Source organism: Eucyclogobius newberryi, unplaced genomic scaffold, assembly GCF_026437365.1.
Source record: "Eucyclogobius newberryi isolate DKJ021-1_F unplaced genomic scaffold, fEucNew1.0.hap1 SCAF_8, whole genome shotgun sequence".
Lineage (NCBI taxonomy): Eukaryota > Metazoa > Chordata > Actinopteri > Gobiiformes > Gobiidae > Eucyclogobius > Eucyclogobius newberryi.
Window position 1 is genome coordinate 35,018,861 of NW_027316500.1, and position 27,005 is coordinate 35,045,865.

At 52.1% G+C, this 27,005-nt stretch overlaps 1 protein-coding gene across 2 annotated transcripts in view; it reads left to right on the forward strand.

Annotated features, from left to right (window-relative positions):
- Window positions 1-27,005, forward strand: part of gbf1 (golgi brefeldin A resistant guanine nucleotide exchange factor 1) — a 105,655-nt gene that overhangs the window by 33,958 nt on the left and 44,692 nt on the right. For both annotated transcript variants that reach the window (XM_072437641.1, XM_072437642.1), the window contains exons 7-19: window positions 4,605-4,659; window positions 11,470-11,608; window positions 12,183-12,376; window positions 14,543-14,699; window positions 19,298-19,509; window positions 19,584-19,682; window positions 19,758-19,952; window positions 20,064-20,475; window positions 20,637-20,777; window positions 20,853-20,941; window positions 21,024-21,226; window positions 23,072-23,195; window positions 24,334-24,459. In XM_072437641.1, the coding sequence (XP_072293742.1) occupies window positions 4,605-4,659; window positions 11,470-11,608; window positions 12,183-12,376; window positions 14,543-14,699; window positions 19,298-19,509; window positions 19,584-19,682; window positions 19,758-19,952; window positions 20,064-20,475; window positions 20,637-20,777; window positions 20,853-20,941; window positions 21,024-21,226; window positions 23,072-23,195; window positions 24,334-24,459 (2,146 nt within the window). The remainder of the gene's footprint in view (window positions 1-4,604; window positions 4,660-11,469; window positions 11,609-12,182; window positions 12,377-14,542; window positions 14,700-19,297; window positions 19,510-19,583; window positions 19,683-19,757; window positions 19,953-20,063; window positions 20,476-20,636; window positions 20,778-20,852; window positions 20,942-21,023; window positions 21,227-23,071; window positions 23,196-24,333; window positions 24,460-27,005) is intronic.

Below are 27,005 nucleotides of genomic sequence, written 5' to 3' on the forward strand. Positions count from 1 at the left end.
TTCACCCAAGCCTATGACCTCCCCTACCCCTAGCCTCCTCTACCCCATTGCCTACTCTTCTACCCCCTGTTACATCCCCATCTTTTTCTCTCTACTTCTTCTGTCTTGTTCATTTTATCTGTATATTAATGTGTATTGTACGTGTCTGTAAATACCCCCCCCCCCCCCCCCCTTTTTTTTTAATATATGTTCAGCGTCTTTGGGTCACTGAATTATTATTATTATTAGTGTGTCTGAGGGGCGTGGTGTTTGATGCTTTGGATCATGTCAGACACCTTATGACCTGGAAATATCAGATTGTGGCTCTTGACAAAACGAGTGCCATAAACAGGAAACAGCTGTTGCTAACGTGCTACGCTAGCTTTGTGTTGCTAACACGCTTTGCTAGCCTTGTGGTGCTAACTTGCTTTTCTAGCTTTTTGTTGCTAATGTGCTTTGCTAGCTTTGTGTTGCTAACGTGCTTTGCTAGCTTTGTGTTGCTAACGCGCTTTGCTAGCTTTGTGTTGCTAACGTGCTTTGCTAGCTTTGTGTTGCTAATGTGCTTTGCTAGCTTTGTGTTACGAACGTGCTTTACTAGCTTTGTGTTGCTAACGTGCTTTGCTAGCTTTGTGTTGCTAACGTGCTTTGCTAGCTTTGTGTTACGAACGTGCTTTACTAGCTTTGTGTTACGAACGTGCTTTACTAGCTTTGTGTTGCTAACGTGCTTTGCTAGCTTTGTGTTACGAACGTGCTTTACTAGCTTTGTGTTGCTAACGTGCTTTACTAGCTTTGTGTTGCTAACGTGCTTTGCTAGCTTTGTGTTGCTAACGTGCTTTACTAGCTTTGTGTTGCTAACGTGCTTTGCTAGCTTTGTGTTACGAACGTGCTTTACTAGCTTTGTGTTACGAACGTGCTTTACTAGCTTTGTGTTACGAACGTGCTTTACTAGCTTTGTGTTGCTAACGTGCTTTGCTAGCTTTGTGTTGCTAACGTGCTTTGCTAGCTTTGTGTTACGAACGTGCTTTACTAGCTTTGTGTTACGAACGTGCTTTACTAGCTTTGTGTTGCTAACGTGCTTTGCTAGCTTTGTGTTGCTAACGTGCTTTGCTAGCTTTGTGTTACGAACGTGCTTTACTAGCTTTGTGTTACGAACGTGCTTTACTAGCTTTGTGTTGCTAACGTGCTTTGCTAGCTTTGTGTTGCTAACGTGCTTTGCTAGCTTTGTGTTACGAACGTGCTTTACTAGCTTTGTGTTACGAACGTGCTTTACTAGCTTTGTGTTGCTAACGTGCTTTGCTAGCTTTGTGTTACGAACGTGCTTTACTAGCTTTGTGTTGCTAACGTGCTTTACTAGCTTTGTGTTGCTAACGTGCTTTGCTAGCTTTGTGTTGCTAACGTGCTTTACTAGCTTTGTGTTGCTAACGTGCTTTGCTAGCTTTGTGTTACGAACGTGCTTTACTAGCTTTGTGTTACGAACGTGCTTTACTAGCTTTGTGTTGCTAACGTGCTTTGCTAGCTTTGTGTTGCTAACGTGCTTTACTAGCTTTGTGTTGCTAACGTGCTTTGCTAGCTTTGTGTTACGAACGTGCTTTACTAGCTTTGTGTTACGAACGTGCTTTACTAGCTTTGTGTTGCTAACGTGCTTTGCTAGCTTTGTGTTGCCTACGCGCTCTGCTAGCTTTGTGTTGCTAACGTGCTTTGCTAGCTTTGTGTTGCTAACGTGCTTTGCTAGCTTTGTGTTACAAACGTGCTTTGCTAGCTTTGTGTTGCTAAGGCGCCACACAGTCGTTAGCATCAGTGGAAACACAGCGCTTTAGCTCGAGATCAAGTCAGAGTTTGGAGACAAATGATTCTTTTGTGTTCCTCTTGTTTTTGCCTGAGTCTGCGTTCTCTCTCGTCCAATCATCTGGCTGTGCTGAGAAACTCCTCCCCCTGAGCTAAAGTCCTCCTGGAGCCCAAGAGCCAGACGCTTTGGGAGCCAGAACCTCTCAGGACCAGAGACTTCAGACTGAGACACAGGTCTAGTCTGGATGTCTGGGTCTTGTTCAGCTTTAGTCATCATTTTCATTCGTCCTTCTCAGGGTTAAGCACAGTATTAAAATGCATTGTTTGATTTTGTGAGATGAATATTATTTAAATGACCAAACATCATTATAATGTCATTATCTCCCGGCTCATTAAGAGTCAGTCAGACTTCAGCTGAGGCTCAACACGAACATTTATTTGTATGTGAAACAGATTAATTCATAAAACATGTCAAAATGTCAAATATCTTCCAAACTTTTCAGTATTTTCGAACCCTTCAGACAAAATGACTCCGGGCTTTAAAGGACAAGCAGATATGCAAATGAGCAGTGAAGTGGTCGCTAATAACCACGCTCTCTGTGACATTAAACACATCATTATTCACACCAACACACACATTTAAACACACCCGACACACACAACACGCACACAGAATACACACACACAGAACACGCACACACACACAGAACACACACAGAACACGCACACACACACAGAACACACACAGAACACGCACTCAACACGCACACACACAGAACACGCACACAACACGCGCACACACACAGAACACGCACACACACACACACACACACACACACAGAACACGCACTCAACACGCACACACACACACAGAACACACACAGAACACGCACACAACACGCGCACACACACAGAACACGCGCACACACACACACACACACAGAACACGCACACAACACGCGCACACACACAGAACACGCACACACACACACACACACACACAGAACACGCACACAACACGCACACACACACACAGAACACACACAGAACACGCACACAACACGCGCACACACACAGAACACGCGCACACACACACACACACACAGAACACGCACACAACACGTACACACACACACACACACACAGAACACGCACACAACACGTACACACACACACACACACACAGACACACACGCACACAGAACACACACACACACAGAACACGCACACAGAACACACACGCGCACACATCAGCATATTTATCTCATCTTCCTCCAAAGACTCTGCTGAATCCTAATGTCCCAGAGTGACCCGGTTTAGTCCCGGTTTAGTCCCGGTTTAGTCCTGGTTTAGTCCCGGTTTAGTCCCGGTTTAGTCCTGGTTTAGTCCCGGTTTAGTCCTGGTTTAGTCCCGGTTTAGTCCCGGTTTAGTCCCGGTTTAGACCCGGTTTAGACCCGGTTTAGTCCCGGTTTAGTCCCGGTTTAGTCCCGGTTTAGTCCCGGTTTAGTCCCGGTTTAGTCCCGGTTTAGTCCCGGTTTAGTCCCGGTTTAGTCCCGGTTTAGTCCCGGTTTAGTCCCGGTTTAGTCCCGGTTTAGACCCGGTTTAGTCCCGGTTTAGTCCCGGTTTAGTCCCGGTTTAGACCCGGTTTAGACCCGGTTTAGACCCGGTTTAGACTTGGTTTAGTCCTGGTTTAGACCCGGTTTAGACCCGGTTTAGACCCGGTTTAGACCCGGTTTAGACCCGGTTTAGTCCCGGTTTACACCTGGTTTAGACCTGGTTTAGTCCTGGTTTAGTCCTGGTTTAGTCCCGGTTTAGACCCGGTTTAGACCCGGTTTAGACCCGGTTTAGACCCGGTTTAGACTTGGTTTAGTCCTGGTTTAGACCCGGTTTAGACCCGGTTTAGACCCAGTTTAGTCCTGGTTTAGTCCTGGTTTAGTCCCGGTTTAGACCCGGTTTAGACCCGGTTTAGACCCGGTTTAGACCCGGTTTAGACCTGGTTTAGACCCGGTTCAGACCCGGTTCAGACCCGGTTTAGACCCGGTTTAGACCCGGTTTAGACTTGGTTTAGTCCTGGTTTACACCTGGTTTAGTCCTCGTTTAGGACATTTTTCTCGGGTGGATTTTAAATGAATAAATCCTGAAAGTGTAAATCTGTGACTGAAACGTCCAGAGAGAATATTTATGAATAAAGTGTTTTATTGATGAAAATCAGAAATATTTGATTGACATTTAGATTTGAATGTTGTTTATAGAGTTTATGTAGTAATTATAGTGACGGTCCACGTCCCTCGCTTTGAGACACAAAGAAGTTTATTCCTCTCCAACGTGAAGAGCTAAAGCTAACATGTTTAAAGAGGCTAATCCGCTAATATCTCAGGCTTTTGTTTGGTTCTTGGTCTAAATCTGACCCAGACTTTTGACCTTTGACTCTTTTCTCTTCTCCAAAGCCGGAGTTCATTTTCACAGCTTTTTTCACAGCGTTTTTACTCGACATTCCTCTGTTTTTTTAATCCAGAACAGATTAAGTCAAATGGCTAAAAAGGCTAAGGACCCTAAAGAGGCTAAGGACGCTAAAGAGGCTAAGGACGCTAAAGAGGCTAAGGACTCTAAAGAAGCTAAGGACACTAAAGAGGCTAAGGACGCTAAAGAGGCTAAGGACACTAAAGAGGCTAAGGACGCTAAAGAGGCTAAGGACACTAAAGAGGCTAAGGACACTAAAGAGGCTAAGGACGCTAAAGAGGCTGAGGACGCCAAAGAGGCTAAGGACGCTAAAGGCGCCAAAGAGGCCAAAGAGGCTAAGGAGACTTGTGGTATGTTCACTTTTCGTCCGTCTCTTCCAGATTACCGCAGTTCAAAGAAGAAGCCAAAAGTTTTGTCGGTGCCAACATGAAGAAGGTAATTCCACATGACACGTCAGCTTTTCATGGTCCTGTGCATGGTTCACATGGTATGGTCCTGTGCATGGTTCACGTGGTCCTGTTTATGGTTCACATTGTTCTGTGCAGGGTTCACATGGTCCTGTGCAGGGTTCACATGGTCCTGTGCAGGGTGTGCAGGGTTCACATGGTCCTGTGCATGGTTCACATGGTCCTGTGCAGGGTTCACATGGTCCTGTGCATGGTTCACATGGTCCTGTGCATGGTTCACATGGTCCTGTGCATGGTTCACATGGTCCTGTGCAGGGTTCACATGGTCCTGTGCAGGGTTCATATGGTCCTGTGCAGGGTTCACATGGTCCTGTGCAGGGTTCACATGGTCCTGTGCATGGTTCACATGGTCCTGTGCAGGGTTCACATGGTCCTGTGCATGGTTCACATGGTCCTGTGTAGGGTTCACATGGTCCTGTGCATGGTTCACATGGTCCTGTGCATGGTTCACATGGTCCTGTGCATGGTTCACATGGTCCTGTGCAGGGTTCACATGGTCCTGTACAGGGTTCACATGGTCCTGTGCAGGGTTCACATGGTCCTGTGCAGGGTTCACATGGTCCTGTGCAGGGTTCACATGGCCCTGTGCAGGGTTCACATGGCCCTGTGCAGGGTTCACATGGTCCTGTGCATGGTTCACATGGTCTTGTGCAGGGTTCACATGGTCCTGTGCATGGTTCATATGGTCCTGTGCAGGGTTCACATGGTCCTGTGCAGGGTTCACATGGTCCTGTGCAGGGTTCACATGGTCCTGTGCATGTTTCACATGGTCCTGTGCATGGTTCACATGGTATGGTCCTGTGCATGTTTCACGTGGTCCTGTGCATGGTTCACATGGTATGGTCCTGTGCATGGTTCACGTGGTCCTGTTTATGGTTCACATTGTTCTGTGCATGGTTCACATGGTCCTGTGCATGGTTCACGTGGTCCTGTTTATGGTTCACATGGTCCTGTGCAGGGTTTACATGGTCCTGTGCAGGGTTCACATGGTCCTGTGCATGGTTCACATGGTCCTGTGCAGGGTTCACATGGTCCTGTGCAGGGTTCACATGGTCCTGTGCATGGTTCACATGGTCCTGTGCATGGTTCACATGGTCCTGTGCAGGGTTCACATGGTCCTGTGCAGGGTTCACATGGTCCTGTGCAGGGTTCACATGGTCCTGTGCAGGGTTCACATGGTCTTGTGCAGGGTTCACATGGTCCTGTGCATGGTTCACATGGTCCTGTGCATGGTTCACATGGTCCTGTGCAGGGTTCACATGGTCCTGTGCATGGTTCACATGGTCCTGTGCATGGTTCACATGGTCTTGTGCATGGTTCACATGGTCCTGTGCAGGGTTCACATGGTCCTGTGCATGGTTCATATGGTCCTGTGCAGGGTTCACATGGTCCTGTGCAGGGTTCACATGGTCCTGTGCATGGTTCACATGGTCCTGTGCATGGTTCACATGGTCCTGTGCAGGGTTCACATGGTCCTGTGCAGGGTTCACATGGTCCTGTGCAGGGTTCACATGGTCCTGTGCATGGTTCACATGGTCCTGTGCAGGGTTCACATGGTCCTGTGCATGGTTCACATGGTCCTGTGTAGGGTTCACATGGTCCTGTGCATGGTTCACATGGTCCTGTGCATGGTTCACATGGTCCTGTGCATGGTTCACATGGTCCTGTGCATGGTTCACATGGTCCTGTGCAGGGTTCACATGGTCCTGTGCAGGGTTCACATGGTCCTGTGCAGGGTTCACATGGTCCTGTGCAGGGTTCACATGGTCCTGTGCATGGTTCACATGGTCCTGTGCAGGGTTCACATGGTCCTGTGCATGGTTCACATGGTCCTGTGTAGGGTTCACATGGTCCTGTGCATGGTTCACATGGTCCTGTGCATGGTTCACATGGTCCTGTGCATGGTTCACATGGTCCTGTCCAGGGTTCACATGGTCCTGTGCAGGGTTCACATGGTCCTGTGCAGGGTTCACATGGTCCTGTGCAGGGTTCACATGGCCCTGTGCAGGGTTCACATGGCCCTGTGCAGGGTTCACATGGTCCTGTGCATGGTTCACATGGTCTTGTGCAGGGTTCACATGGTCCTGTGCATGGTTCATATGGTCCTGTGCAGGGTTCACATGGTCCTGTGCAGGGTTCACATGGTCCTGTGCATGTTTCACATGGTCCTGTGCATGGTTCACATGGTATGGTCCTGTGCATGTTTCACGTGGTCCTGTGCATGGTTCACATGGTATGGTCCTGTGCATGGTTCACGTGGTCCTGTTTATGGTTCACATTGTTCTGTGCAGGGTTCACATGGTCCTGTGCATGGTTCACGTGGTCCTGTTTATGGTTCACATGGTCCTGTGCAGGGTTTACATGGTCCTGTGCAGGGTTCACATGGTCCTGTGCATGGTTCACATGGTCCTGTGCAGGGTTCACATGGTCCTGTGCAGGGTTCACATGGTCCTGTGCAGGGTTCACATGGTCCTGTGCATGGTTCACATGGTCCTGTGCAGGGTTCACATGGTCCTGTGTAGGGTTCACATGGTCCTGTGCAGGGTTCACATGGTCCTGTGCAGGGTTCACATGGTCCTGTGCAGGGTTCACATGGTCCTGTGCAGGGTTCACATGGTCTTGTGCAGGGTTCACATGGTCCTGTGCATGGTTCACATGGTCCTGTGCATGGTTCACATGGTCCTGTGCAGGGTTCACATGGTCCTGTGCATGGTTCACATGGTCCTGTGCATGGTTCACATGGTCTTGTGCAGGGTTCACATGGTCCTGTGCATGGTTCACATGGTCCTGTGCATGGTTCACATGGTCTTGTGCAGGGTTCACATGGTCTTGTGCAGGGTTCACATGGTCCTGTGCATGGTTCACATGGTCCTGTGCATGGTTCACATGGTCCTGTGCAGGGTTCACATGGTCCTGTGCAGGGTTCACATGGTCCTGTGCATGGTTCACATGGTCCTGTGCAGGGTTCACATGGTCCTGTGTAGGGTTCACATGGTCCTGTGCAGGGTTCACATGGTCCTGTGCATGGTTCACATGGTCCTGTGCATGGTTCACATGGTCCTGTGCATGGTTCACATGGTCTTGTGCAGGGTTCACATGGTCCTGTGCATGGTTCACATGGTCCTGTGCATGGTTCACATGGTCCTGTGCAGGGTTCACATGGTCCTGTGCAGGGTTCACATGGTCCTGTGCAGGGTTCACATGGTCCTGTGCAGGGTTCACATGGTCCTGTGCATGGTTCACATGGTCCTGTGCATGGTTCACATGGTCTTGTGCAGGGTTCACATGGTCCTGTGCATGGTTCACATGGTCCTGTGCAGGGTTCACATGGTCCTGTGCAGGGTTCACATGGTCCTGTGCAGGGTTCACATGGTCCTGTGCAGGGTTCACATGGTCCTGTGCAGGGTTCACATGGTCCTGTGCATGGTTCACCTCATCTGCACGACTCTCATCCTCCTGCTGCTGCACTCGTGTATCACAGCAGTTTAAAGTCACAATACTCTTCTCAATCAGAGCCTTTTGGACACGTGTGTGTCTGTGTGTGTGTCTTTGTGTGTCTGTGTCTGTGTCTGTGTGTGTGTGTGTGTGTGTGTGTGTGTCTGTGTCTGTGTCTCTGTGTATGTTTGTCTGTGTGTGTGTGTGTGTCTGTCTGTGTGTGTGTCTGTGTCTGTCTGTGTGTGTGTCTGTGTGTGTGTGTGTGTCTGTCTGTCTGTGTGTGATGTGTGTGTGTGTCTGTCTGTCTGTGTGTGATGTGTGTCCGTGTCTGTGTGTGTGTGTGTCTGTCTGTCTGTGTGTGTCTGTGTCTCTGTCTCTGTGTCCGTGTCTGTGTGTGTGTCTGTGTCAGTCTTTGTGTGTGTGTGTGTGTGTGTGTGTGTGTGTGTCTGTGTGTGTGTGTGTGTGTGTGTGTCACGACAGTGATCACTTTGTAAGAACATTTTGAAATTGAAATATTAAGATATTTTTGACAAGGCAAAATCAAAATGACAAAGTGCAGCGTGTGTTTGGCTCCGCCTCCTGTGTTGCATGTTCTGCTCTGTCTAATTCAGGGTCGTCAAACTCATTTATGGCCCCGGGCCGAACACGACAAATCTGCAAAATCTTCAGCAGGGGAAAGACCGAGTACATTAGCATTAGCGTTAGCATTAGCATAAGTAGAAACAGGAACATGGACGTGTGATATGATTTCTAATTTGAAATGTTCATATCACAGAATTATCTTAGAGACAAACTCATCACAGAAGCTTGATTTCTTGTTGTTGGCTCCAAGTTAGCTCCATGTTAGCTCCACGTTAGCTCCACATTAGCTCCACGTTAGCTACACATTAGCGCCACGTTAGCTCCACGTTAGCTCCATGTTAGCGCCACGTTAGCTCCACATTAACTCCACCATAACTCCACATTAGCTCCACGTTAGCTCCACGTTAGCTCCACGTTAGCTCCACATTAACTCCACCATAACTCCACATTAGCTCCACGTTAGCTCCACGTTAGCTCCACGTTAGCTCCACATTAACGCCACCATAACTCCACATTAGCTCCACGTTAGCTCCACGTTAGCTCCACGTTAACTCCACCATAACTCCACATTAGCTCCACGTTAGCTCCACGTTAGCGCCACGTTAGCTCCACGTGTTTCCCAAAACTACACATCTCTTTCCCCGCTTAGACCTCTGCTCAGGTCTGTAAAGTATGCGATGGGCGTCGGCACTTCTCCGTCCTTGGCACTCGCTCCAGCAGCATAGCAGCGCTGAGCAGCGCGGGGGAGGGGCGGCTGCTGCAAAATATTCAGGGACTCATAGTTTTAGCAATAAAAACGCTATATGTCAATCAGAAATTTTTTGAGGGCCGGATTAAAACGTCTGGGGGGCCGAATGCAGCTCTGGGGCCGCATGTTTGACACCCCTGGTCCAACTGTATTGTGTGTTTAGCCCCGCCTCCTGTGTTGCATGTTCTGTCACTAAATTCACTAAACTTGCCTTTTCTCCTGAGGCTTACAATATAATGTGGAAAAACAAACGTGTCCAGGTAAGAACCACAGTTAGACTCTAAACTCCACCCAGGGACCGTCCCTTAGAGCTGACTCTAAACTCCACCCAGGGGCCGTCCCTTAGAGCTGACTCTAAACTCCACCCAGGGGCCGTCCCTTAGAGCTGACTCTAAACTCCACCCAGGGGCCGTCCCTTAGAGCTGACTCTAAACTCCACCCAGGGGCTGTCCCTTAGAGCTGACTCTAAACTCCACCCAGGGGCCGTCCCTTAGAGCTGACTCTAAACTCCACCCAGGGGCCGTCCCTTAGAGCTGACTCTAAACTCCACCCAGGGGCTGTCCCTTAGAGCTGACTCTAAACTCCACCCAGGGGCCGTCCCTTAGAGCTGACTCTAAACTCCACCCAGGGGCCGTCCCTTAGAGCTGACTCTAAACTCCACCCAGGGACCGTCCCTTAGAGCTGACTCTAAACTCCACCCAGGGACCGTCCCTTAGAGCTGACTCTAAACTCCACCCAGGGGCCGTCCCTTAGAGCTGACTCTAAACTCCACCCAGGGGCCGTCCCTTAGAGCTGACTCTAAACTCCACCCAGGGACCGTCCCTTAGAGCTGACTCTAAACTCCACCCAGGGACCGTCCCTTAGAGCTGACTCTAAACTCCACCCAGGGGCCGTCCCTTAGAGCTGACTCTAAACTCCACCCAGGGGCCGTCCCTTAGAGCTGACTCTAAACTCCACCCAGGGACCGTCCCTCAGAGCTGACTCTAAACTCCACCCAGGGACCGTCCCTTAGAGCTGACTCTAAACTCCACCCAGGGTTTGAGCTTATTAACACTAAGATCCAACAAAAACAAAATGCTGGACTTTTAGGGCGTCCCCTTTAACCGAAGCTGTTGGGGGCAGCCTGGGTCAAAGGTCAGAGGTCAGAGGTCACAGCAGCTGAATCACACATTCATGTTTGTGACCGTGATTTTACTCATTTACATCATGTTTGGCCCTTTGAGTTCATTATTAAATGATTTGCTGTAGAAATTATAAATACGAACCCATTGAATCCATTCTGATTTACTGAAACAAATACGCTTATTAAAAATGATGCTTGACGGGTAATCATTTGTACAAAGACGTGTTCATATAGTGTCTGCGTCATAAAGCAGAACTATATGGTCTTGTTTTCGCATTTATTTTTCCATATCAGGATTTTTGACGCGTTTCATGTCCTTAACACTTTCACCTCTTTACGGTCACTTTCACCATCTTAGGGGCTATTGCTTTTGACATTAGTACAACCTGTACTTTTTTCAGTATTTGTAAAAGTATATTGCTAATGCTAACGCTAAGCATTAGCGTCTCTGTTGCTAGGTGACGGAGGTACAGGGAGGTACAGGGAAGAGGAGCAGCCGGGTCACAGAGGCTCTCTCTCTTTCTCCCTGCTCAGGTCTGCGTTCAGCACCATCTTACAGTTTGTCAGGACAAACAACTATTTGAGTCTCAAACGACACAATCATCAACTGTGAAATACTGAGCGTCGTTGGTCTGATGCAAAACGCAGCAGAAAACATGGCCGCGCGGGAAGGCGAGAGCAGTCATCGCTGCTAGTGCTGCTTTAATGTCATTTGTTGTCACTTAAGTCAGACTTTTTATCTTGAGTAGTACGACCAGTACTACTTACACACTGTAGTACTCTTACACACATGTTGTACTTTTATAAAAGAACGCAGACACAAACAAATCTGGTTCAAAATGGTTTTGCGCCTGAAGATGGAGCTGACGTTTGTTTTCCGTGTGTTTCAGCTGAAGATGCGAGCCGGAGGAATGAGCGAGTCGTCCAAATGGAAGAAGCAGAAACGCTCCCCGCGACCGGCGCATCACATGGTGCGAAGTCCCAGCGGAACCATGGACCAATCAGCTTTAAGCAACAACAACCTCTCAGGTAACGGCCAATCAAGTTAAGAGACAGCACAGCCAGATGATTGGACGAGAGAGAACACAGACTCAGGTCAAAACAAGAGGCAAAAGGAAACACAAAAGAATCATTTGTCTCCAAACTCTGACTTGATCTCGAGCTAAAGCGCCGCGTTTCCACTGATGCTAACGACTGTGTGGAGACTTAGCAACACAAAGCTAGTAAAGCACGTTAGCAACACAAAGCTAGCAAAGCACGTTAGCAACAGCTGTTTCCTGTTTATGGCACTCGCTTTGTCAAGAGCAACAATCTGATATTTCCAGGTCATAAAATGTCACATGATCCAAATCCAAAGCACGACATAAAGAGAGGTTCAAACGCGGCGTAGAGGCTTTAGCCACGCCCCTCACATGCACAAGCTTTAGCCACGCCCCTCACACACACTAGCTTTAGCCACGCCCCTCACACACACACTAGCTTTAGCCACGCCCCTCACACACACTAGCTTTAGCCACTCCCCTCACACACGCTAGCTTTAGCCACTCCCCTCACACACGCTAGCTTTAGCCACTCCCCTCACACACTTGTGACTCTCCCTCAGCCGGCGTTCCCTTCCTGGACTCGGCTCCTGCGGCGCTCCCGTCCTCAGAGAGCGCCGGGTCCATCTCCAGCCCCTCGGACAGTGGCGTGGATGCGTGCTCCAAGACTCCGTCCAGAGAAGACCTGTCCGAGCTTGACCAGTGCGGCGCGGCGCAGAGTCCGACACACGGCGGCGAGTCGGCGGCAGATGGACAGGTGAGTCATGACGTGTGTGTCTTTTATCAGATCAGATTAATGTCAAAAGTCATCGAAACTATCAAGTATTTGCATTTTTCCAACCCAAACGTCACTGAAAAGACTACAACTGCACAGGAACTGGAACTGTGGAATGGGGGATGAGAGAAGGGAGGGCATGTAGTAAATAATCTGAGTCAGGAATCGAACTCCTACAGGAAAATTACTTTTTTATACATAAATGTGTCTTTATACGTTGGAGATATAGTCTATAATATAATATCTAAATATCTATATAGATATTGCCTCTACTTTTTGCTCGTGTCCCAAATAAGTCCTTTAAATCTAAATAAAATAACGAGTCGACTGATCAAATGTTTGTCGACTTGACATTTGATCGATTGACTGAATGACTAAAGGGTCATAGCCCTGAGCGGTACCCTTAGTTTTTAAAGCTCTTCCTGGCCTTGCGTCTTCTTCCTTTCGGTTAGAAGCTTTTTTAAATCTAGACTTAAAAAGTATTTAGTCTGTTTTTATCTCTCTCTGGTTCAATGTTAAATGTGAAGTAATTGTGTTACCATGTTTTGACCCGGTCAGAACCCTCCATCCATCCATCTTCTTCCGCTTATCCGGGGCCGGGTCGCGGGGGCAGCAGTCTAAGGGGACTCCCGGACTTCCTCCTCCCCAGACACTTCATCCAACTCCTCCGGGGGGTCCCCAGGCCAGCCGAGAGAGACATAGTCCCTCCAGCTTGTCCTGGGTCTTCCCCGGGGCCTCTTCCCGATGGGACATGCCCGAAATTCCTCCCCAGGGAGGCGCCTAGGAGGAGCAGCAGCTCTACTCTGAGTTCCCCCCGTGTGACTGAGCTCCTCCCCCTATCTCTAAGGGAGCGCCCAGCCATCCGGCGGAGGAAACTCATTTGGACCGTTTGTATCCTCGATCTTGTCCTTTGGGTCATTAAAGCTCATGACCAGAGGTGAGGTCAGAACATAGAGTGAGCGGTAAATCCAGAGCTTTGTCTTTGTACTTAGCTCCTTCACCTCAACAGTCCAACTGTCAATCACACACTCCATCAAGACCCCAAGATACTTGAACTCCTCCACTTGGAGAAAGGACCTCCCACCCACCTGGAGAGGGCGAGGACCCCCCACCCACCTGGAGAGGGCGAGGACCCCCACCCACCTGGAGAGGGCGAGGACCCCCACCCACCTGGAGAGGGCGAGGACCCCCACCCACCTGGAGAGGGCAAGGACCCCCCACCCACCTGGAGAGGGCAAGGACCCCCCACCCACCTGGAGAGGGCAAGGACCCCCCACCCACCTGGAGAGGGCAAGGACCCCCCACCCACCTGGAGAGGGCTAGACACCTTTTTCCGGTTGAGAACTATGTCTTCGGATTTGGAGCTGATTCTCATCCCAGCCGTTTCACACTCGGCTCAAACCGTCCCAGTGCAGCTGCAGGTCCAGCAGCAGAGATGAGATCCTGTGGTCCCCAAACCGGACGCCCTCCGACCCCTGACCACACCCTCTGACCCCTGACTGCGTCTAGATATTCTGTCCATAAAAACTATGAACAGAACCGGTGACAAAGCGCAGCCCTGGCGGAGTCCAACATGCACTGGGAACAGGTCTGACTTACTGCTTGCAATGCGAACACAGCTCCTGCTCCGGTCAGACAGGGACCGGACAGCCCTGACGAAAGGGCCCCGTACTCCTGGAGCACCCCCCAAAGGACACCCTGAGGGACACGGTGGAAAGCCTTCTCCAGATCCACAAAGCACAGGTGATTGTGCAAACTCCCATGAGCCCTGGCGCCCCCTGGTGGAGAGTCTAGAGCTGGTCCAGTGTTCCACCACCAGGACCTAAACCTGCTCCTCCTGAATCTGAGGTTCTATGGGTCAGATTCTCCTCCAGGACCTGGAATAGACCTTATGGGAGGCTGAGGAGTGTGATCCCTCTGTAGGTGGGACACACCCTCCGGTCCCCCTTCTTGAACAGAGGGACCACCACCCCGGTCTGCCAGAGACACTGTCCCCGACCGCCACGCCCTGTTACTACCCTACAACATCCAGAGACTTTAGGTCCTCAGGGCGGATCTCATCCACCCCCGGAGACATCCCCAGCCTAGGTCAGCAGGTCTCCACCCTGACCCTGTCTTGACCCTGTCTTGACCCTGTTTTCTCCTTAGGGCGACAGAGCCATGGTGAACTCTGCATCTGCGTCTGTGGAATCCATCCCTGAGGTTTTAGAAGACAACAACTCTGTGTCGGACACTTCCTCTGTGCACGACATGGACTACGTCAACCCACGAGGAGTGCGCTTCACCCAGTCCACCCAGAGAGACGGTAAGAACCACGAGAAGCGCTTCACCCAGTCCACCCAGAGAGACGGTAAGAACCACGAAGAACTCTTCACCCAGTCCACACAGAGAGACGGTAAGAACCACGAGGAACTCTTCACCCAGTCCACACAGAGAGACGGTAAGAACCACGAGGAACTCTTCACCCAGTCCACCCAGAGAGACGGTAAGAACCACGAGGAACTCTTCACCCAGTCCACACAGAGAGACGGTAAGAACCACGAGGAACTCTTCACCCAGTCCACCCAGAGAGACGGTAAGAACCACGAGGAACTCTTCACCCAGTCCACCCAGAGAGACGGTAAGAACCACGAGAAGCGCTTCACCCAGTCCACCCAGAGAGACGGTAAGAACCACGAGAAGCGCTTCACCCAGTCCACCCAGAGAGACGGTAAGAACCACGAGGAACTCTTCACCCAGTCCACACAGAGAGACGGTAAGAACCACGAGAAGCGCTTCACCCAGTCCACACAGAGAGACGGTAAGAACCACGAGGAACTCTTCACCCAGTCCACCCAGAGAGACGGTAAGAACCACGAGGAACTCTTCACCCAGTCCACCCAGAGAGACGGTAAGAACCACGAGGAACTCTTCACCCAGTCCACCCAGAGAGACGGTAAGAACCACGAGAAGCGCTTCACCCAGTCCACCCAGAGAGACGGTAAGAACCACGAGAAGCGCTTCACCCAGTCCACCCAGAGAGACGGTAAGAACCACGAGAAGCGCTTCACCCAGTCCACCCAGAGAGACGGTAAGAACCACGAGGAACTCTTCACCCAGTCCACCCAGAGAGACGGTAAGAACCACGAGGAACTCTTCACCCAGTCCACACAGAGAGACGGTAAGAACCACGAGGAACTCTTCACCCAGTCCACCCAGAGAGACGGTAAGAACCACGAGAAGCGCTTCACCCAGTCCACACAGAGAGACGGTAAGAACCACGAGAAGCGCTTCACCCAGTCCACCCAGAGAGACGGTAAGAACCACGAGAAGCGCTTCACCCAGTCCACCCAGAGAGACGGTAAGAACCACGAGAAGCGCTTCACCCAGTCCACACAGAGAGACGGTAAGAACCACGAGAATCGCTTCACCCAGTCCACCCAGAGAGACGGTAAGAACCACGAGGAACTCTTCACCCAGTCCACCCAGAGAGACGGTAAGAACCACGAGGAACTCTTCACCCAGTCCACCCAGAGAGACGGTAAGAACCACGAGGAACTCTTCACCCAGTCCACCCAGAGAGACGGTAAGAACCACGAGGAACTCTTCACCCAGTCCACCCAGAGAGACGGTAAGAACCACGAGAAGCGCTTCACCCAGTCCACCCAGAGAGACGGTAAGAACCACGAGAAGCGCTTCACCCAGTCCACCCAGAGAGACGGTAAGAACCACGAGGAACTCTTCACCCAGTCCACACAGAGAGACGGTAAGAACCACGAGAAGCGCTTCACCCAGTCCACCCAGAGAGACGGTAAGAACCACGAGGAACTCTTCACCCAGTCCACCCAGAGAGACGGTAAGAACCACGAGGAACTCTTCACCCAGTCCACACAGAGAGACGGTAAGAACCACGAGAATCGCTTCACCCAGTCCACCCAGAGAGACGGTAAGAACCACGAGGAACTCTTCACCCAGTCCACCCAGAGAGACGGTAAGAACCACGAGGAACTCTTCACCCAGTCCACCCAGAGAGACGGTAAGAACCACGAGGAGCGCTTCACCCAGTCCACACAGAGAGACGGTAAGAACCACGAGAATCGCTTCACCCAGTCCACCCAGAGAGACGGTAAGAACCACGAGGAACTCTTCACCCAGTCCACCCAGAGAGACGGTAAGAACCACGAGGAACTCTTCACCCAGTCCACCCAGAGAGACGGTAAGAACCACGAGGAACTCTTCACCCAGTCCACACAGAGAGACGGTAAGAACCACGAGGAACTCTTCACCCAGTCCACCCAGAGAGACGGTAAGAACCACGAGGAACTCTTCACCCAGTCCACCCAGAGAGACGGTAAGAACCACGAGAAGCGCTTCACCCAGTCCACCCAGAGAGACGGTAAGAACCACGAGAAGCGCTTCACCCAGTCCACCCAGAGAGACGGTAAGAACCACGAGGAACTCTTCACCCAGTCCACACAGAGAGACGGTAAGAACCACGAGAAGCGCTTCACCCAGTCCACACAGAGAGACGGTAAGAACCACGAGAAGCGCTTCACCCAGTCCACACAGAGAGACGGTAAGAACCACGAGGAGCGCTTCACCCAGTCCACCCAGAGAGACGGTAAGAACCACGAGGAACTCTTCACCCAGTCCACCCAGAGAGACGGTAAGAACCACGAGGAACGCTTCACCCAGTCCACACAGAGAGACGGTAAGAACCACGAGAAGCGCTTCACCCAGTCCACACAGAGAGACGGTAAGAACCACGAGGAGCGCTTCACCCAGTCCACACAGAGAGACGGTAAGAACCACGAGAAGCGCTTCACCCAGTCCACACAGAGAGACGGTAAGAACCACGAGGAGCGCTTCACCCAGTCCACCCAGAGAGACGGTAAGAACCACGAGGAACTCTTCACCCAGTCCACCCAGAGAGACGGTAAGAACCACGAGGAACGCTTCACCCAGTCCACACAGAGAGACGGTAAGAACCACGAGAAGCGCTTCACCCAGTCCACACAGAGAGACGGTAAGAACCACGAGGAGCGCTTCACCCAGTCCACCCAGAGAGACGGTAAGAACCACGAGGAACGCTTCACCCAGTCCACACAGAGAGACGGTAAGAACCACGAGAAGCGCTTCACCCAGTCCACCCAGAGAGACGGTAAGAACCACGAGGAACTCTTCACCCAGTCCACCCAGAGAGACGGTAAGAACCACGAGGAGCGCTTCACCCAGTCCACACAGAGAGACGGTAAGAACCACGAGAATCGCTTCACCCAGTCCACCCAGAGAGACGGTAAGAACCACGAGGAACTCTTCACCCAGTCCACCCAGAGAGACGGTAAGAACCACGAGGAACTCTTCACCCAGTCCACCCAGAGAGACGGTAAGAACCACGAGGAACTCTTCACCCAGTCCACACAGAGAGACGGTAAGAACCACGAGGAACTCTTCACCCAGTCCACCCAGAGAGACGGTAAGAACCACGAGGAACTCTTCACCCAGTCCACCCAGAGAGACGGTAAGAACCACGAGAAGCGCTTCACCCAGTCCACCCAGAGAGACGGTAAGAACCACGAGAAGCGCTTCACCCAGTCCACCCAGAGAGACGGTAAGAACCACGAGGAACTCTTCACCCAGTCCACACAGAGAGACGGTAAGAACCACGAGAAGCGCTTCACCCAGTCCACACAGAGAGACGGTAAGAACCACGAGGAACTCTTCACCCAGTCCACCCAGAGAGACGGTAAGAACCACGAGGAACGCTTCACCCAGTCCACACAGAGAGACGGTAAGAACCACGAGGAACTCTTCACCCAGTCCACCCAGAGAGACGGTAAGAACCACGAGGAACTCTTCACCCAGTCCACCCAGAGAGACGGTAAGAACCACGAGGAACTCTTCACCCAGTCCACCCAGAGAGACGGTAAGAACCACGAGGAACTCTTCACCCAGTCCACCCAGAGAGACGGTAAGAACCACGAGGAACTCTTCACCCAGTCCACCCAGAGAGACGGTAAGAACCACGAGGAGCGCTTCACCCAGTCCACCCAGAGAGACGGTAAGAACCACGAGGAACGCTTCACCCAGTCCACACAGAGAGACGGTAAGAACCACGAGAAGCGCTTCACCCAGTCCACACAGAGAGACGGTAAGAACCACGAGGAGCGCTTCACCCAGTCCACCCAGAGAGACAGTAAGAACCACGAGGAACTCTTCACCCAGTCCACCCAGAGAGACGGTAAGAACCACGAGGAACGCTTCACCCAGTCCACACAGAGAGACGGTAAGAACCACGAGAAGCGCTTCACCCAGTCCACACAGAGAGACGGTAAGAACCACGAGGAGCGCTTCACCCAGTCCACCCAGAGAGACGGTAAGAACCACGAGGAACGCTTCACCCAGTCCACACAGAGAGACGGTAAGAACCACGAGAAGCGCTTCACCCAGTCCACCCAGAGAGACGGTAAGAACCACGAGGAACTCTTCACCCAGTCCACCCAGAGAGACGGTAAGAACCACGAGGAGCGCTTCACCCAGTCCACACAGAGAGACGGTAAGAACCACGAGAAGCGCTTCACCCAGTCCACACAGAGAGACGGTAAGAACCACGAGGAGCGCTTCACCCAGTCCACACAGAGAGACGGTAAGAACCACGAGGAGCGCTTCACCCAGTCCACACAGAGAGACGGTAAGAACCACGAGGAGCGCTTCACCCAGTCCACCCAGAGAGAGGGTAAGAACCACGAGGTGCGCTTCACCCAGTCCACCCAGAGAGACGGTAAGAACCACGAGGAGCGCTTCACCCAGTCCACCCAGAGAGACGGTAAGAACCACGAGGTGCGCTTCACCCAGTCCACCCAGAGAGACGGTAAGAACCACGAGGAGCGCTTGGGCACCTGACACTTTGCCCCTGCGTTGCAGGTGCGTCCCTGATCCCGTACGGCCTGCCCTGTCTCAGGGAGCTGTTCCGGTTCCTCATTTCTCTGACGAACCCTCACGACCGCCACAACACGGACCCCATGATGCACATGGGGCTCCAGCTGCTGACCGTCGCTCTGGAGTCTGCCAACGTCGCCAACTACCAGAGTCTGCTCGTGCTGGTGAAGGACGAGCTCTGCAGGCATCTGTTCCAGGTACAAGCCACAGAACCAGAGGAAACGTGTCTTACTCAGGACTTCAGCAGGTCTAATGTTGGTATCTTCTTTAGCTGCTGAGTGTGGAGCGGATGAGCCTTTACGCCTCCTCCATCCGTGTCTGTTTCCTCCTGTTTGAGTCCATGAGAGTCCACCTCAAGTTCCAGCTCGAGGTATAACGCTTCTCTCGTTTACTTTGAATATACGTGCGCAGCTGCTTATTTGAACCGCTTCACTGTCTCTGTCAGATGTACCTGAAGAAGCTGATGGACATCGTCACGTGCGAGAACATCCGGATGCCGTACGAGATGAAGGAGCTGGCTCTGGAGGCCGTGGTGCAGTTATGGAGAGTCCCCAGCTTTGTCACGGAGCTGTACCTCAACTACGACTGCGACTACTACTGCACCAACCTGTTTGAAGACCTCACCAAGCTCCTGTCAAAGGTGATGTCCTGGGCGCGTGTAGTCCCAGGGCCCAGTGCTCAGGCTGTAACTGCTGCTGATCCTTCTGCTGCTCCTTCTGTGTGAGTCTCTTCATGCTTCTCTGTTCCTCAGAACGCCTTCCCAGTGTCGGGGCAGCTCTACACCACTCACCTTCTCTCTCTGGAGGCTCTGCTCACCGTCATCGACAGCATTGAGGCCCAGTGCCAGAGCAACAAGGCCCCGAGCGGCGGAAAGAGTGTCCAGGAGCCGAGCCGGGAGCATGGCAGGGAACCGAGCAAGGAGGACAGCCAGGAGCCGAGCCAGGAGCCGAGCCAGGACCCGAGCCAGGACCCGAGCCAGGAGCCGGAGTTAGGGCAGGAGCAGAGCAAGGAGCAGAGCCAGGAGCCGAGCCAGAAGCCGAGCCAGGAACCAAGCCAGGAACCAAGCCAGGAACCAAGCCAGGAACCAAGCCACGAACCAAGCCAGGAACCAAGCCATGAGCCGGAGCCGGGGCCGGAGGGCAGAGACCACACAGAGACCAACGGTAAGCATCAGTGTCCTCCTCCGCTTGCCACAAACTCAGTCATTTATGGCCTTTTAAAATTCTAAATCCCAATCGGAACGAGCACGTTTCCTGAAGGACACTCGAGCGGGGTCTCACGCTCTGCGCAGAGATGAACGAGCGAGTGTGTGTTGTTCCCACAGAGCTCCAGAGGACCACCCCGAACGGCGGCTCGCTGAACCCCGCTCACAGTGACGCGTGCCTGGGTCTCCCTCCCACCAGCGGCCCCCTGATGGCCCTCAAGATGAGACTGGGCCGCTCAGACCTACCCCACCCGGATCCAGGTCAGGCCTTTTGATATTCTTCACGTTCACTTCAGCCGTGCCGCCAAAACAAACGCCTGGTTCCTGTGGTTTCAGGCGAGAAGCGAGTCCTGAAGAAGCCACACAGGTTTTCATCTTATTTACCCGACTCTCAAGAGCTGCTGGAGATCAGGACCAAGAAGAAGGTGCGTTCATTAGAACCTTCTGAATCCAGTGTGTCGTGGTCACCTGGTGTAATGTCAGGTTCTTCTGTGTTTGGCTCCACAGCTGCTGATCACGGGCACAGACCATTTCAACCAGAAGCCGAAGAAGGGCATCCAGTTCCTGCAGGAGAAGGGTCTGCTGTCGGAGCCCATGGAGCCCGCTCAGGTCGCTCAGTGGCTCCGCGAGAACAACCGGCTCGACAAGAAGATGATCGGAGAGTTCGTGAGCGACCGCAAGAGCCTAGACCTGCTGGACAGCTTCGTCAAGTGAGTTTGTGTCTTCTTCTGAGCAGGAGCTTGAACAGGAGCCTGTTCCAGTTCCTCTCTCTCTGATGTTCTCCTCTCTCTGATGCTCTCCTCACTCTGATGTCCTCCTCTCTCTGATGTCCTCCTCTCTCTGATGTCCTCCTCTCTCTGATGTCCTCCTCTCTCTGATGTCCTCCTCACTCTGATGTCCTCCTCACTCTGATGTTCTCCTCACTCTGATGTTCTCCTCTCTCTGATGTCCTCCTCTCTCTGATGTCCTCCTCTCTCTCTGATGTCCTCCTCTCTCTGATGTCCTCCTCTCTCTGATGTCCTCCTCTCTCTGATGTTCTCCTCACTCTGATGTTCTCCTCACTCTGATGTCCTCCTCTCTCTCTGATGTCCTCCTCTCTCTGATGTCCTCCTCTCTCTCTGATGTCCTCCTCTCTCTGATGTCCTCCTCTCTCTCTGATGTCCTCCTCTCTCTGATGTCCTCCTCTCTCTGATGTCCTCCTCTCTCTCTGATGTCCTCCTCTCTCTGATGTTCTCCTCTCTCTTATGTTCTCCTCTCCTCTCTCTCTGATGTCCTCCTGTCTCTGATGTCCTCCTCTATCTGATGTTCTCCTCTCTCTGATGTCCTCCTCTCTCTTATGTTCTCCTCTCTCTGATGTCCTCCTCTCTCTTATGTTCTCCTCTCCTCTCTCTCTGATGTCCTCCTGTCTCTGATGTCCTCCTCTATCTGATGTTCTCCTCCCTCTGATTTCCTCCTCTCTCTGATGTCCTCCTCTCTCTCTGATGTTCTCCTTTCTCTGATGTCCTCCTCTCTCTGATGTTCTCCTCTCTCTGATGTCCTCCTCTCTCTCTGATGTTCTCCTTTCTCTGATGTCCTCCTCTCTCTGATGTCCTCCTCTCTCTGATGTCCTCCTGTCTCTGATGTTCTCCTCTCTCTGATGTTCTCCTCTCTCTGATGTTCTCCTCTCTCTGATGTTCTCCTCTCTCTGATGTTCTCCTCTCCTCTCTCTCTGATGTCCTCCTGTCTCTGATTTCCTCCTCTCTCTGATGTCCTCCTCTCTCTGATGTCCTCCTCTCTCTGATGTCCTCCTCTCTCTGATGTCCTCCTCTCTCTGATGTCCTCCTCTCTCTGATGTCCTCCTCTCTCTGATGTCCTCTCTCTGATGTCCTCCTCTTTCTGATGTTCTCCTCTCCTCTCTCTCTGATGTTCTCCTCTCTCTGATGTTCTCCTCTCTGATGTCCTCCTCTCTCTGATGTCCTCCTCTCTCTGATGTCCTCCTCTCTCTGATGTTCTCCTCTCTCTGATGTTCTCCTCTCTCTCTGATGTCCTCCTCTCTCTGATGTCCTCCTCTCTCTGATGTCCTCCTCTCTCTGATGTTCTCCTCTCTCTGATGTCCTCCTCTCTCTGATGTTCTCCTCTCTCTGATGTTCTCCTCTCTCTGATGTCCTCCTCTTTCTGATGTTCTCCTCTCCTCTCTCTCTGATGTCCTCCTGTCTCTGATGTCCTCCTCTCTCTGATGTCCTCCTCTCTCTGATGTTCTCCTCTCTCTGATGTTCTCCTCTCTCTCTGATGTCCTCCTCTCTCTGATGTCCTCCTCTCTCTGATGTCCTCCTCTCTCTGATGTTCTCCTCTCTCTGATGTCCTCCTCTCTCTGATGTTCTCCTCTCTCTGATGTTCTCCTCTCTCTGATGTCCTCCTCTTTCTGATGTTCTCCTCTCCTCTCTCTCTGATGTCCTCCTGTCTCTGATGTCCTCCTCTCTCTGATGTCCTCCTCTCTCTGATGTCCTCCTCTCTCTGATGTCCTCCTCTCTCTGATGTTCTCCTCTCTCTCTGATGTCCTCCTCTCTTGTCTCCAGCACGTTCCAGTTCCAGGGTCTTCGTATCGACGAGGCTCTGAGGCTTTATCTCGAGGCCTTCAGACTTCCAGGAGAAGCTCCGGTCATCCAGAGACTCCTGGAGACCTTCACAGACAACTGGCATGTGAGTGACACAGAGGACCAGAGCAGAAGAAGCTTTATAATGTTGTAAGAACGCTCCAAAGAGTCATTTTATAAGTGTTTAAAGGAGAGAACACCTCAGATGCCCTCCCTGCTCCTCAGTCTTCAGGTTGAACTCGTCACGTTCTTCTTCGAGTCCAGAGGAAGCGGCGACAGAGAGAAACAATGAGTCAGAAATAAATGTCCTTTAAGGAAGAGCTTCATCTGCGTCGTCTTCTCACAAACGGAGCCCAAAAGCCCTTTTACAGTTGTGTGATACTGCCACGCCCAGGTGTGATACTGCCACGCCCAGGTGTGATACTGCCACGCCCAGGTCTGATACTGCCACGCCCAGGTCTGATACTGCCACGCCCGGGTGTGATACTGCCACGCCCAGGTCTGATACTGCCACGCCCAGGTCTGATACTGCCACGCCCGGGTCTGATACTGCCACGCCCGGGTCTGATACTGCCACGCCCGGGTCTGATACTGCCACGCCCAGGCCCGATACTGCCACGCCCAGGTCTGATACTGCCACGCCCAGGTCTGATACTGCCACGCCCAGGTCTGATACTGCCACGCCCAGGTGTGATACTGCCACGCCCAGGTGTGATACTGCCACGCCCAGGTCTGATACTGCCACGCCCAGGTCTGATACTGCCACGCCCGGGTCTGATACTGCCACGCCCGGGTCTGATACTGCCACGCCCAGGCCCGATACTGCCACGCCCAGGTCTGATACTGCCACGCCCATGTCTGATACTGCCACGCCCATGTCTGATACATGTAGGTGTGGATTTAGATTGGAAACCTTCATTTAAAAACTAAACTTCCTTGTGTCTTTGTCTAACATTTAAATGTGTTTGATCTGAAACATCTGAAACATTTAAATCACAAACATGCAAAAGTAAGAAAACAGGAAGGAACTTTTCCTAGTCCTTGTTCAGTCCTGGTTCTTGTCTTTCCTTGACCTTAGTTTAGACCTAGTTTGTCTCCAGTTAGACCTGGTCCCTGTTTTATCCGGGCTTGGTTCTGGTTTGGACCTGTTTTATCTGGTTTTGGTTCTAGGACCTGGTTTTTGACCTTGTGTTTTCCCGACAGTGGAACAAACTCGTGTGTTTTGTGCTTTTTCGTGCTTTCAGAAAGTAAACGGCTGTCCTTTCCTGACAAACGACGCCGGCTTCGCTCTTGCCTACGCCGTCATCATGTTAAACACCGACCAACACAACCACAACGTGCGGAAGCAGAACATCCCCATGACGCTGGAGGTAAGAGACTAGAACATCCTCATGACGCTGGAGGTAAGAGACTAGAACATCCCCATGACGCTGGAGGTAAGAGACTAGAACATCCTCATGACGCTGGAGGTAAGAGACTAGAACATCCTCATGACGCTGGAGGTAAGAGACTAGAACATCCTCATGACGCTGGAGGTAAGAGACTAGAACATCCTCATGACGCTGGAGGTAAGAGACTAGAACATCCTCATGACGCTGGAGGTAAGAGACTAGAACATCCTCATGACGCTGGAGGTAAGAGACTAGAACATCCTCATGACGCTGGAGGTAAGAGACTAGAACATCCTCATGACGCTGGAGGTAAGAGACTAGAACATCCTCATGACGCTGGAGGTAAGAGACTAGAACATCCTCATGACGCTGGAGGTAAGAGACTAGAACATCCTCATGACGCTGGAGGTAAGAGACTAGAACATCCTCATGACGCTGGAGGTAAGAGACTAGAACATCCTCATGACGCTGGAGGTAAGAGACTAGAACATCCTCATGACGCTGGAGGTAAGAGACTAGAACATCCTCATGACGCTGGAGGTAAGAGACTAGAACATCCTCATGACGCTGGAGGTAAGAGACTAGAACATCCTCATGACGCTGGAGGTAAGAGACTAGAACATCCTCATGACGCTGGAGGTAAGAGACTAGAACATCCTCATGACGCTGGAGGTAAGAGACTAGAACATCCTCATGACGCTGGAGGTAAGAGACTAGAACATCCTCATGACGCTGGAGGTAAGAGACTAGAACATCCTCATGACGCTGGAGGTAAGAGACTAGAACATCCTCATGACGCTGGAGGTAAGAGACTAGAACATCCTCATGACGCTGGAGGTAAGAGACTAGAACATCCTCATGACGCTGGAGGTAAGAGACTAGAACATCCTCATGACGCTGGAGGTAAGAGACTAGAACATCCTCATGACGCTGGAGGTAAGAGACTAGAACATCCTCATGACGCTGGAGGTAAGAGACTAGAACATCCTCATGACGCTGGAGGTAAGAGACTAGAACATCCTCATGACGCTGGAGGTAAGAGACTAGAACATCCTCATGACGCTGGAGGTAAGAGACTAGAACATCCTCATGACGCTGGAGGTAAGAGACTAGAACATCCTCATGACGCTGGAGGTAAGAGACTAGAACATCCTCATGACGCTGGAGGTAAGAGACTAGAACATCCTCATGACGCTGGAGGTAAGAGACTAGAACATGACGCTGGAGGTAAGAGGCCATCTCCATCTACTGGCTGCAGAGGGAACTACACAGGTTAATGACAAACTGCTGGACTGTTGGAGATGATTTGTGGGGTTAAAAACAGCAGAAGACTCGATCAAACTGAATGAAGCTGAATGTGCTGCAGCCGAGTTTGTGACGAGGGACAGCGCAAGGACAGGATCAAAGAGTGGAGAAGGACATTCAGCGTCTCGTGTGCTTCAGCGCTCAGACATGTGGAGTTTTCCTCTGGGACGCTCCAGTTTGACGGACGGCGGCTGCAGACTAAACACGGGGTTTGTGGGTGGTCACTGAGGCTCCGCCGACGCCGCCGTGTCACGTCTGTGTCAAGGGAGAGGACAATAAAGGGAAGAGAAAAGAAACCCCGCCCCTTTTCTGCAATGCAATCAAACTAAATGAGTTAATTCCAGACTCTCATCCGTTTCTTCAGCTCGACGTCGTGTTGTTGGAAACCACGAGGATCAAAATGGTGCTCTTCAACAACCTTCTCTCGCTCATTTGCTCAATTGTTTCAGCTTTCGTTTGTCGAGTTTTGAGACGAATAATCAATTTAATCCATTTCGGAACGAGATGCGATCAGAACGTGCGCCCTTGGAACATCCAACCAGGTCTCACGTCACACCAAATGAGTGACTTTTAAAAAACGTGAATATGCGAGGAAGTCCCAGAGTGTAGCAGTTTGCAGCGTGGCCTCTGGCTCCGGCTCCGGCGTGGCCTCTGGCTCAGGCGTGGCCTCTGGCTCCGGTGTGGCTCCGGCGTGGCCTCTGGCTCCGGCGTGGCCTCTTGCTCCGGCGTGGCCTCTGGCTCAGGCGTGGCCTCTGGCTCCGGCGTGGCCTCTTGCTCCGGCGTGGCCTCTGGCTCCGGCGTGGCTCCGGCGTGGCCTCTGGCTCCGGCTCCGGCGTGGCCTCTGGCTCCGGCTCCGGCGTGGCCTCTGGCTCCGGCTCCGGCGTGGCCTCTGGCTCCGGCGTGGCCTCTGGCTCCGGCTCCGGCGTGGCCTCTGGCTCCGGCTCCGGCGTGGCCTCTGGCTCCGGCGTGGCCTCTTGCTCCGGCGTGGCCTCTGGCTCCGGCGTGGCCTCTGGCTCCGGCGTGGCCTCTGGCTCAGGCGTGGCCTCTGGCTCCGGCGTGGCCTCTGGCTCCGGCGTGGCTCCGGCGTGGCCTCTGGCTCCGGCGTGGCCTCTGGCTCCGGCGTGGCCTCTGGCTCAGGCGTGGCCTCTGGCTCCGGCGTGGCTCCGGCGTGGCCTCTGGCTCCGGCGTGGCCTCTTGCTCCGGCGTGGCCTCTGGCTCAG